This window comes from Stegostoma tigrinum, chromosome 37, assembly GCF_030684315.1.
Source record: "Stegostoma tigrinum isolate sSteTig4 chromosome 37, sSteTig4.hap1, whole genome shotgun sequence".
NCBI classification, from domain to species: Eukaryota; Metazoa; Chordata; class Chondrichthyes; order Orectolobiformes; family Stegostomatidae; genus Stegostoma; species Stegostoma tigrinum.
Window position 1 is genome coordinate 10,487,391 of NC_081390.1, and position 12,667 is coordinate 10,500,057.

The window sequence follows — 12,667 nt, forward strand, 5'->3', positions numbered from 1 at the left end:
GGTCTCACCAGGGCCCTGTACAGCTGCAGAAGGACCTCTTTGCTCCTATATTCAACTCCTCTTGTTATGAAGGCCAGCATGCTATTAGCTTTCTTCACTGCCTGCTGTACCTGCATGCTTGCTTTCATTGACTGGTGTACAAGAACACCCAGATCTCGTTGAACTTCCCCTTTACCTCACTTGGCTCCATTTAGATAGTAATCTGCCTTCCTGTTCTTGCCACCAAAGTGGATAACCACACATTTATCCACATTAAACTGCATTTGCCATGCATCTGTCCACTCACCTAGCTTGTCCAAGCCACCCTGTATTCTCATAACATCTTCCTCACATTTCACACTGCCACCCAGCTTTGTGTCAGATTCAAACTGTTACACTTATGTGTGTGTAGGCAGTAGGCAGCGCACTTCCAAGGCTGTGGTGAATGGTGTTAGGGTAGAGGAAGAGTCTTTTCCTAGCAATACATCTGACCAAGTAGAGCTTGGAGTTGGCAAAGGAGCTGCTGAATAAACAAGCATAAACATTGGCAAAATTCACAACAGATTTACTAAGAGGCAATACCTGCTATTGGGACACTTGGTCAAATATTTTCTCCCTGTAAAAGAAACACAAAAACAATTAAGTTCTGAGCCCACAAAACAAAACTGGATAAATAAGATGTTGTCTGATAAAAGGGAGACGTATAAATGTATCAACTTTATATTCTGGATTATCACAGTCACCTCTTGTTTTCTTCCTGCTCTTCAAAGTCTGGCAAATGATAATGGCTGCGAAAAGCATCATCGATATAATCCCCAGGGAGCACACCAATGTAACATAAAGATACAGATCTGAAAACAAGACACAAACATTAACAGATGCAGGATTCCTACAACATAAAATATGATGGTCAATTAATGTCTTAGCAAGTAATCTTTCTGCTGGCAAAAATATATTCAGAGAGTCATAGTGATGTACAGCACAGAAACAGACCCAATTCGTTCAACCTGTCCATGCCGAGCAGATATCTTAAATTCATCTAGTTCCACTTGCCAGCATTTGGCCCATATCCCTCCAGACCCTTCCTATTTATATTCCGTTTCACAGAAAAAGGAATGGTCTTCTTTAGTCTATGAAATTAAGCAATACTTCGTTATAACTTGAATTAATAATAGAGTATAATTGTTACAACTGCTTTGGCTGATTGTATATAAAAAAGGTACTATACAAATTCAAGTTCTCTAAATGTGTCAAAGCACCTTATAGCCAATCCAATATTTTTCAAGTGTAGTCACGGTAGCAATGCAAGAGATTTTACAGCAAACTCCCAAATACAGCAATTAATTAATCTGTCTTTAGTGATGTTGATTGGGGCTATAAATACTTGCAAGAACAAACAAGAGAACTGCATTATTCTTCAAAATTAAAGCAACAATTGATTTTACCTCAAACAAATTTACAAATTGTCAGTTTAACATTTCATCCAAAAGCTTGCACTTTCAGTTCAAGGTCATCAGATAGAGTCAACATGGTTTTGTGAAAGGAAAATCATATTTGACCAGTCTATTGCAGGTCTTTCAGGATCCTTTATTATGCTGTGAATAAAGGGGAACCAGGGGATTTACTGCAATTAAATTTCAAGACGGCTTATGAAAAGGTGCTGCTTCAGAGGTTATGGTGGAAAGCAGGAACTCTTGGCGTTGGCTGTAGTTCATTGGCCTGGGCAGAAGACTGGCTGACTAACAGGAAGCACAGCATAGGTGTAAATAGGTCTTCTTCAGGTGGACAAGCTATAATGAGTAGTGTGCCAAAGAGATCTGGGACCTCAACTGTTTACAATTTATACAAATGGCTTGGAGAAAGGGACAGGAGGTGTGGAAGAGGACACCAAGGGGTTATAAAAAGTATCTAATAGCTTGAGTGAGTGAAACAAAAACGTAAAGTTGTCCACTTTGACGGGAGAAATAAAAAGTAGCATATTATTTCAATAATGAGAGATGGTAGAGCTCTGAAAGGCAGAGGGATCTGTTGTCTTTGTGCATGGATTAACAAAAGGGTGGTATGCAGGTACAGCAAGTAATTAGAAGAGCGAATATAATGCTCTCATTTATTGCAAGGAGTATTAAATACAAAAGTAGGAAGTCATGCTTCAGTTTTAGACAGGACTCTTGGAGTTGTTGGTTGGTTTGCGAGCTGACTGGTTTTCATGCAATTGTTTTGTCTCCTTTCTAGGTGACATTTTCAGTGTTGTCTGGCCTCCAATGAAGCGCTGTTGTTCTGTCCAGTTCTGAGTTTACATGGTCGGAGAGTCAGTGCTGAGGGAGCGCTGCACTGTCTGGTTTGTCATGGTGGGCAGTCTTGTTTCCAGTTTTGTACTGTAACGATGTGAAGATGGGATCTATTTCAACATGTTTGTTTATCGCACTGGTGGTTGAAAACCGGGCTTCCAGGAATTCTCATGCTTGTCTTTGTTTTGCTTGTCCTAGTACTGTAACTTTGTCCCAGTTAAAGCGTTGGCCTCCTATGTTGGAGTGTATTGATAGAAGGGAGAGTCAGTCATGCTGTTTTGCTGTGTGTTGATGTTTTTGTATCCTGGTGGTGAGTTTCCTGCTTGCCTTTCCCACAGTTGCTGCATGGTATTTTGTGTATCACATATATAAATTCAGGGCAGGACCGACCATCAGCGCTTCAATGGAGGCGAGACAGCACTGAAGATGTCACTCAGGAGGGAGATGAAACATTTGCGTGAAAATCAGTCAGCTCGGCGAACCAGACTTCAACTCCAACAACATGAGCTACAGATCTTCGTTAAAACATTAGAGAGCACCATGAAACCACATCTGGGGTACTGTGTACAGTATTGTCTTCCTTATTTATAGAAAAGATGCAAGTGTGTTGGATGGAGTTCAGGGACGGTTTACTCGTCTAGCACCTGGATTGTCTTGAAGAAAGTTTGGATAGGCCAGCTTCTACATACTGGGTTTAAAGAAGAGTAAATGACTTGATTGAAGCATAAATGTCTTAAGAGGGTAGATGTGAAGAGGATTTTTCCTCCCTTGGGAGGATCTAGAACTAGGGGGTCACCCATGTAAAAGAGAGATCAACAGAAATTTTTGCAGGGTTGAGTGTCCTAGGAATTCTCAGACAATGTGGTGAAAGAGAATGTGGTGAAAGCAGAGTCCTCAACTATTTTTAAGGCATAGGTTGATAGATTCTTTGTAAGAAAGGGGCTGAAAGGTTAGTCCGGATAGTTGGAATGTGGATTTGAGGTTACAATCTCATGACCTTGTACCTTAAATGAATGATAAAGCGAGATCAAAAAAGGACTGAATGGTGTACTCCTGGTTTGTATATTCAGACTGTTCAGCACACACTCAGTTGCATGAATTTCTCAGACTAGGTTAGGATTTTTAACTCTCTGGCAGGGATTATTATCTGACTAAGCAATGAGAGCATCATAGCCTGAGTCACAGCTGACATCGACACTGTAGATAAAGCAGGCCAAAAATGTAATGGTTTTCTAAATGTTTGAGGGAACTTGCATCAAGATGCATTGATTGAATAAGATCACCGAACCTGAGCCGGATGTAAACTTAAATAGCTACATCAGGGAAGAAGGAAGTTTTTTTTGTTTTTAAAAGGTGCTTAAATATTTGGCTAATTGACTATTTCCTTCAGCCTTGTGTCAAATTCACATGTTTTCTACACCCCTCCCTGTGTCAATTATCCCTGTGAAACATGGATTAAAATGAGTTTTAATATGCGAGTTGAATGCTCCACCCTTCATAAATCCAAGTTGTCCAAACTAAGCTGTCTACCGATCCTTTCTTGTCATATCCTGCTGTCTTGAACTTACCAGCCTAGCTGTCTGTCCAAGGCACTAAATGCAAAAAAAGTTTCATCTCTCATTCACTTGCCGCTCCATGATTTTATCAGTTATGATCTCTGCTTTACCTACATTACATTAACTCCTCTCTTCCATCTCAGACCTCTTTTGCATCAGCTGCTCCCTATATTCATTTCTCAGACAGAGTCCAGTTTAGTTGTTTTAGTCTCACAGGGAGGATATCTTCTGCTATACTTATACACCTCCTCTCTTCGTTCAAAGCCTCAACACTTTCAATAGCTCTTTACTCATCTCCCGCAACTGACTATAACTGCTTTGGTATCAAATGTTGCATGTAATGTAACAGCAGACAAAGGTCTTTCAGCTCTTTGAATGTGCTGCACTATTCAATAAAACTGTGGCTGGTCTACTCCAGAGCCAACAGAGTAAATAGCTGGTGAGGCCTGAAGTTTTTGTTTTAAAGTTGGAACAATAGAAGCAGCCTTAATGGGTGGTGTCAAGTTCCCCTAGAACCAAGATTTTTATTTTTAGTTTTCCAGCAGCAGTTGCTGGTATCTTGAAGCTGGGTTTGGAAGCTACAATCCATCACTCCCTGCTACTCTGAATTTTCTCTTAATGTTCTGTCCTCCTGGACTGGAGAACTGCATGTGAGACAATCTATTTTACTGAATTTGCCTTTGCCAAGTGTGCATTTATGGGATGCCACTACATTGGAATAGTTAGTTAGTAGTTAAATAATCTATTATCAGAAAACTTAACAGAATAGAGTTAAGTAAATTCTTTCTTTTGTTGTATTTTAACTGTAGTGTATGAATAAAATGTGTTTGCTTCAAGATTGATAGTTTCACCAGTTGAATTGCAGCCGGATCACAACAGCTGGCACTTGCGATTAAAATAAGACAAGGTTAGGATCTAGGCTATTTTCTTCATATATTTTGAGGTAGTTTGGTCTGGTCCATAACACTCTGCCTTAAAAATACTCAATGAGTCCACGTCCCACTGCCATGAGAGAGTTTCAAAGTGATTCAAATGTCAGAAAAGTTTCTCCTCATCCCTACCCTCGAAAGGGCACCTCCTAATGTGCCCTAGGTCAAGACTGCCCAAAAGAGGAAAGATCCTTTCCATGCCCACCTTGGCAAGACTGTTCACAATCTTATAACCTTCAATGAAGTCATCCCTCACTCTAAGCCCTAATGGAAACAAGTCAAGCCTGTTCAATTTTTCCTTCATCAAACAACACGCTTACTCCTGTTATCAGTCTGGAAAACCTCCTTTGAACTTTCTCCAATACATTTACATCCTTCCTTAAAGAAATGAAACCAAAACTACACACACTATTTGCATTTCCACCCTGTGCATGCCACAGAGTAGTTTGCAACATTAATACTTCCATCTACAAAAGAAAAAATATTCTGCTACGCTCTTAAATCTTGCTCTTCAGACTGAAGACTTTGATTGGTACTTAAAACTCAAGTGCCAAATATAACCTTACGAGAACAATATCATGCATGATTGTTTTCCCTGCTCCAGAGCTCAGAATTAATTTGGCACAGCAAAAACACTTTACCTCCAAATATTGTCCGTACTTCCTTAGGATTCTTGGAAATCAATACAGTGGACGTTTCCAGAAGTGGATCTGCAAGCGATTAATAATGTTACTTATTTGTGACGGTTCTTGAAGCTTTATGTCAATCCTTAATACGCAGTTTCAGGTGTTAGATCCTATGTATCACCATTATTTAGCTGAAGAGATTTTTCTCTATTTTAAGGAGAGCCTCCTGCATAGATTGTCACCAAATATCAGTCGGTCACTGCATATCAAGGTTTCGCTATGAGGTTTTATTGATCTTTCATTGAGCTGAACTGTTTGCAAGATCACAGGACATACCCACAGTAACCTGGAGCTGTAGTGATGCTAATGATAACCATTTCCTCCTGAAATTTTCAGTTTCATGCAAAAAGGCTAACGCCGCATAACTTATTAATAATTGAAAGGCCAGTGATAGAAGGTTCCAGAACAGTTTGCCAGATGCTGTTCTCAGATTTCCAACTGTAGCTGGCTGGATAGATTCCCGAATATCTCCTCATATCCTGCTCTTCAAAATACCATTACCCAGTCTCTGAATTTTCTCCCCTCTCTCTTGGTATTGTTTGGGCAATTAATATCTCATTTCTGTAGACTCTAGGAGAATTTCAGAAGATTGGTCACCCCGTGATGTTTAGGTAACTATTATTTGTCAGAGTAAGTTGAGACACCATTTTTTGTTTTCACTAAATTTTGGAATTTGTGCTTAAAATGCATTGGCTAGATTTCACTAAAACTGATGCCAACTCATGCGTGTGCACATAAGAAAAGAAACACAAACTTCCCAAGCCAGCACAATTGTCTGATTCTTGTCTCTTAGAGCTGGGGGCATTGCCAGTTTCCTGGGCAGGGCCCAACTTGGACAAATTGAATTTTGAAACTAGAACCTGGACACAAAATTCACAGAAGCAAGTTCTCCCTCTGCAACATCAAAAGGAATTAAACAGTCAATGTAAAGATGTGGGTTTCCTCCAGGTGCTCTGGTTTCCATCCACTGTCCAAAGCTGTGCCACTTAGGTGGATTGGCCATGCTAAATTGTCCAATGTCCAAGGATATGAAGGCTAGTTGGATTAGCCATAGAAAGTGTAGGGTTTTATGGATAAGGTGGGAAGGTGGGTCTTGGTGAGATGCTCTTTGGAGGGTCAGTGTGGAGTCAATGGGCTGAATGGTCAGCTTTCACATGATGGGGTTTCTATAATTCTAAGATACTTCAGCAAAACAGTTCTGGTGTTGACCTGGTATTGTGCAATGAGATAGGATTGGGGAATTTCCTCAACGAAGGCACCACTAGACAGCAGCAACTGCAATAGAACTGAATTTTACATTCCATTTGAGGGAGACAAGTGGGACTTTTGTACAATTTAAATTCAAATAATCACATTTGAGAGAGCTGGGAAGCACAGCTGGCTGAAGTGAACTGGCAAATTAGCTAAACCATAGGTCAATAGAAATGCATTAGGAGATATTTCAGAACATACAGAATAGACACATTCTAACGAGCAAGAAAAATTCCAAAGGGACAGACCCACCATCCACAGTTAACTAGAAATGCTAAAGATAGCACCAAACTTAAGGAAAAAGCACACAATTGTGCAAAGACAGGCAGTAGGTCAGAAGACAGGAAAGAACATAAAAAAGCAGTAAATAATATGAACAAAAAAATATAAAAAGAGAAAAATTGGAATACAAGAAAAAGTTCACCAGAAAAATAGGAGCAGATAGTTTAGCGACTTTCTATCAATATTTAAAATAGAAAATAGCTAACAATAAATTGAGTATTGGCCCTATAGAAAGTGGGACTGGAGAATAAGGGAAGGGCAAATTATTGCAGATGCTGGAATCTGTAAAGAAAGTAAAAATTGCTGGAGATCACAGTGGGTCAGGCAACATTCCTGGAGAGAAAGCAAGCTAACATTTTGATTCTAGATAACTCTTCAGCTCTGAAGAGTTGTTTGGAGGGGGAAGGTTTATGCAATAGTGGTGGAGGGGAGGGGGTGTGGAATGTTGAGGGTGAAAGAACGTTGATAGCTGAGATTAATGAATCAGAATGTGAGAATGGCAAAACAATGTTGTGTCTAATTGCCAGGCTGGAAAGAACAAACTGTCCCACTGAGATTTGTGAGGGGGGGGGGGGTGCAGATGGAGAGGACATGGTGACAGAGAATGTAATAAGTAACGCTGAAAGACAGGAAAGCAATGGGAGTGGGTTCACAATTTGGAAGGTGGTAAACTCAATATTAAGTCCAGAATGTTGTAAAGTACCTATGAGATTTTGTTCTTCCAGTTTGCAGTATGATTCACCGGAGCATAACAGCATATGCCACGGATGGACATGTGGACATCTTAAAATGATAGGCTCCTGCTTGCACATAGACCGGAGTTATTCTGCAAAGTGGTCCCCCAGTCTGCGTTTGGTTTCTCCAATATAGAGTAGGCCACATTGGGTGCACCGAATACGATACACAAGATTGCAGGAGGTACAGGAGAAATGCTGCTTCACCATGGAAAGACTGTTTAGGGCCTTGGATCGTGACGAGGGAGGAGAAGAAAAGGGGCAGGTGTTGCCCCTTCTGTGGTTACATGGGAAGGTGCCGTGGGAAGGGTCCTAGTGTTGGTGGTCGATGAATGGCTTAGAGTATCCCTGAAGGAATGATCCCAGAAAAATGCAGACTACAGGAGTAAGAGGAAGATGTGTTTGGTGGTGGCATTCTGCTGGAGTTGTCTGAAATGGTGCAGAATGAATGTGGAGGCTATTATTAGTACAAAAAAATTAGGACAAGAGGGGCCCGATTATGCAGTTGTGAGTGATGGGAAGGGGCAAGGACAGAAGTGCAGAATCATAGAATCCCTACTGTGTGGAAACAGGCCCTTTGGTCCAACAAGTCCACACCGAACCTCAGAGCATCCCACCCAGACCCATCCCCCTATAACCCACCTTATCTACACATCCCTATGGGCAATTTAGCATGGCCAATCCACCTAACCTTCACATCTTTGGACTGCGGGAGGAAACCAGAGCACCCGGAGGAAACCCACACAAGTGATGGGTCAGATGCTGTTGAGGACCCTGTCATCCTCAATGGGTGGGAAACCACTGTTTTGGAAGAAAGAAGCACGGCTTTGGAAGGTGGCATCATCTGAACACCCCACATCCTGCAGGGATTCTGTCCCATTCTCGCAAATTCCTTCACCTACATCATATCTATTCAGATTACATCATTTAGACTTGAAATATTAGCTTGATCTCTCTCCGTAGATGTTACTTGACCCATTATGATTTCCAGCATTTTGTTTTCAGAATTAATGATGAAAATTAAGACAATGGCAGATGATTTGAACAGGTATTGTGCATTTGATAAACATGATGACTGAGGAAACAGAACAGAGGGATAAAGTCTGTGAAATAACAATTACTAGAGAAGTTGTACTGAAAAAATTGTTGCAGCTGTGGGCTGACAAGTCCTGATGGACTTCACCCCAGAGTCTTAAAAGAAGAAGCGAGCTAGTTGGTGCATTAACTTTCCAAAACTCTTTATTCAGGATGGTCCCATTATATAAAGAAGAAAAAGTACTCAATAAAGGGAGAGAGACAGAAAGCAGGAAACTACGAACCAGTAACTTAACATCTGTAAGAGGCAAGATGTTAAACCTATAATGATGTACTTGGATCATTTCAAGGTAATCAGCAAGAGCCATCACGGTTTTATGAAATTTTACCTAATCTATTGGAACTCTTGGAGAAAATAACACGTGCTGTGTATAAAAAGGGAACGGTACTTAGATTTCCAAAAGGCATTTCCTCAAGGGTTGAAAGGTTCTCGGGTAGATAAGAATGTGGATTTGAGGCTGCAATTGATCAACCAGATTCTTACTGAATGGCAGAGAAGGCTGTTTGGGTGTGGGGCATGGAGCTGAATGGCATACTCCTGCTGATCATTCATAAACTTGCATGTTCAGATCTTGCAAAGTAAGCACTTTGCATACTTTTCAAAAATAAATCTGCATGAATACCATATGGAACTCAAATCACCAAAAGGAGATTTCATCCTCTTCTTTATCATTGATGGGTAACATGTCAAATTAATTATTTAGTTCTTGCTCACTTACCCTAATGTGTAAATGGTTTTGTTTCTTTCAGTGGCCAACACTGCACATTTTATGGTTTAAGTGGACTTGCTCTGAAAGCTACTCTCCCTCAGCAACCTTTTCCACTGGGAATTGCCACAAAGGATTCCAGCTTTCAACCCATTGATTACATCTTCTGCTTGTTTTCTGGTCCAATGGAGAACAGCACAGACTTGCACGCCAAAGAGGTCAAAGGATAACAGGGGCTTTTGGTCAATAAATCTCCATTTTGTGCTCAACAGCACATGACTGGGTAAGCTACCGTCATGACCCCAGCATTACTGTCTGTGTCACTGAAGAATTGTACTTGCTGGGATTCACTACTGTTTAATCTAGTCTGTAGTGAGATTTTCCCTTTGTCTGCTCTTTAGATACAGGGAGGATGTCATAACGTTCACAGCTATGAAACTGAACTCTGAACTTACACCTTAAAAAGGGCCCACAGAGCCAGAGTAAGTGGGTGAATCAACCACTCATGTAAACCATAACTTTAAAAAGGCCAGAATAGAAATCAGGGCCCCTACCGTGTGGAAGCAGGCCATTCGGCCTATCAAGTCGACACTGGCCCTCCAAGGAGCATACCAGCCAGACCTATTCCTTTACCCTGTCCCTGTAATCCTGCATTTCTCATGGCCAATCCACCTAACCTGCACATCTTTGGACTGTGGGAGGAAATGGGAACACCCAGAGGAAATTCATGCAGGCACAGGGAGAATGTGCAAACTCCACACAGACAGTTGCCCGAGGGTGGAATCAAACCCAGGTCCCTAGTGCTGTGAGGCAACTGTGCTAAGCACTGAGCCACCATGCTGCCCCAATCACTTGGTGAAAGTAATGCTGTTGAGGGATCGTAAGCTGACCTGAGACAAACATGATAGCAGAACCAAGTGCATTGCTGACCAGCAATGAAATGAAAACCATTTGGGCATTAATAAGATGAAGAAACAACGAAATTATAAACTTACTATGTGACCAATCAAAGCTAAAGTATGGGAAGAAATCTTTTCATCAATGTTGATTCTATGGAACAGAGAAGGGCAATATTTGGAAAGTCTGCAAAAGTAGTTATTTTACAAATCTAAAGCTATGCGGAATTGAAAAGAAGAAAGTTGCATTTATATAGCAACTTCCATGACCTCATGATATCCCAAAAATCTTCAGGTATGTTTTGAAGCATAGGTATTGTCTCCAAATTGAAAACATAAACTAACACAGTTCAAAAGAACACACTTTTTATCAAGGAACAAAAACAAAGTTACTGGAAAAGCTCAGCAGGTCTGGCAGCATCTGTGAAGGAAAAACAGAGTTAACATTTCGGATCTGGTAACTCTTCCTCAGAAAGGGTCTGAAGAGGGTTACTGGACCCGAAACATTAACTCTGTTTTCTCCTTCACAGATGCTGCCAGGCCTGCTGAGCTTTTCCAGCAACTTTGTTTTTGTTCCTGATTTACAGCATCTGCAGTTCTTTTGGCTTTTTATATGGGCTCAGTAGCCAATATATTGAAGTGAAGGTAACGATTGAGATTGTGTGTTACCATTAATAAAGATTGAGGGTTTGTTTCTTTTAAGCTGATACCCACATATATGAGAGAAAAGTCTTATACTGAGAAACCTAAAAGGAAATAGCAGTAAGAACTGATCATCTGTGTTGGATTCTTCAGATCGTTTTTGATTTTCTGCAACAATTTCCAAAAATTCCTCAAAAACATCAGATCTTTACTGCAGTATCAATATAAGATTTGTTTAAAAATAGACACTTTCAAATGTACAGGGGCAGGGTCTCTGATATCAGTTGGCTATGTCAAAGTAAGCAAGCAATGATAGCTGCTCACCTTGAAACGGTACTGTTATGTTTAACTGTCCTGAATTTTTATACCATCTGGTAAATCTCCTCTGCACTGTCTAACCATCAAGGATCATTGGCTAATTGTAGAACAGAAATGCACATTAAAATTGCATATTAACACATTCCAAGGGGAAATAATTTACCTTCAAAAAGTGTCCAACTTTCACTGGCACTCTCCGAGGTTACAGTGGTTGTCTCTGGTACACGCACTGTCAGCAAATTCAAAAGGAAAACAAAATAACCATGTGAGTTTTTTTAAGTCCTTCCATCATTATTACCAAAAGCATGGATGTAAAACATGATTGACCACATAGATCATAAGATACAGAAGCAGAATTAGGCCATTCGGTCCACCCAGTCTGTTCTAACATTCAACCACGGCTATGTTTCTCAACCCCATTCTTCCCTCTTCTCCCTGTAACCTTTGATCCCCTTACTAAACGAGAATCTACCTCTGCCTTAAAGACAGTCAATGACTTGGCCTCCACAGCCTTCTGCAGTTGGGCATTCCATGGAGTCATCACTTGCTGAAGAAATTCCTCCTCATATCGGTTCCAAAGAGTTGCCCCTTCACTCTGAGGCAGTGCTCTTGGGTCCTAGTCGCTCCGATTTTCTCTATGTCCATCCTATCCCAGCCTCTCAGCATTAAATAAGTTTTAATGAGATTCCCCTCATTCTACTAAATTCTATCAAGCAAGAACACAGAGTTTTCGATCATACTTTATATTATAGAGATCTCATGTGCAGTATATTCTGTATCGCGATTCATATTCAGACAGATAACAGTGAAAAATATATTGTAACTTCCAGTACTTCATGGGGGAAAGAAGGAACATGCTATTGAGTCAGATGATGAACCAGGATTCTAATGGATGGCAGAACAGACTTGAACTACCAAAATACCCACTTCTGCTCCTACTTTCTATAATTCTATCTTTCTACCAGCAATGACAATGGATGAAGATGGTAGCTAAGTATGGGCAATAGTTCTGGCCTTGCCAAAGATGCTCACACGCCATGAAAGTGAAGAAGGGATGATGTGGGTCAAAGGCTTAAAGAGGATCACATGGGATACAGTTTGGAGCAGGAGCGCTGAGAAGGCTGGTAGGCCACAACACACAAGGCCTAAACCTACCATTCAAATTCCAGAGATGCACTCCCACTCCCCAGGTCTTAAAAAGTTCTCTCCTCAAAGAGACTTCTTCTACTTCTGATCCTCCTCTCATTTGGCTTTCCACAAGCAGGTTAGCCACTGACCTTCCATCTCCAGTGAAAACTGTATTT

General features: G+C 40.8%; 1 protein-coding gene across 1 annotated transcript in view; it reads right to left on the bottom strand.

The window, feature by feature from the left end:
• Positions 1 to 12,667, bottom strand: part of vstm4a (V-set and transmembrane domain containing 4a) — a 57,407-nt gene that overhangs the window by 24,934 nt on the left and 19,806 nt on the right. The window contains exons 3-6 of the mRNA XM_048563754.2: positions 11,527 to 11,592; positions 5,394 to 5,462; positions 723 to 830; positions 562 to 595 (exon numbers count right to left, since the gene is read on the bottom strand). Coding sequence (XP_048419711.1) covers positions 562 to 595; positions 723 to 830; positions 5,394 to 5,462; positions 11,527 to 11,592 — 277 coding nt within the window. The remainder of the gene's footprint in view (positions 1 to 561; positions 596 to 722; positions 831 to 5,393; positions 5,463 to 11,526; positions 11,593 to 12,667) is intronic.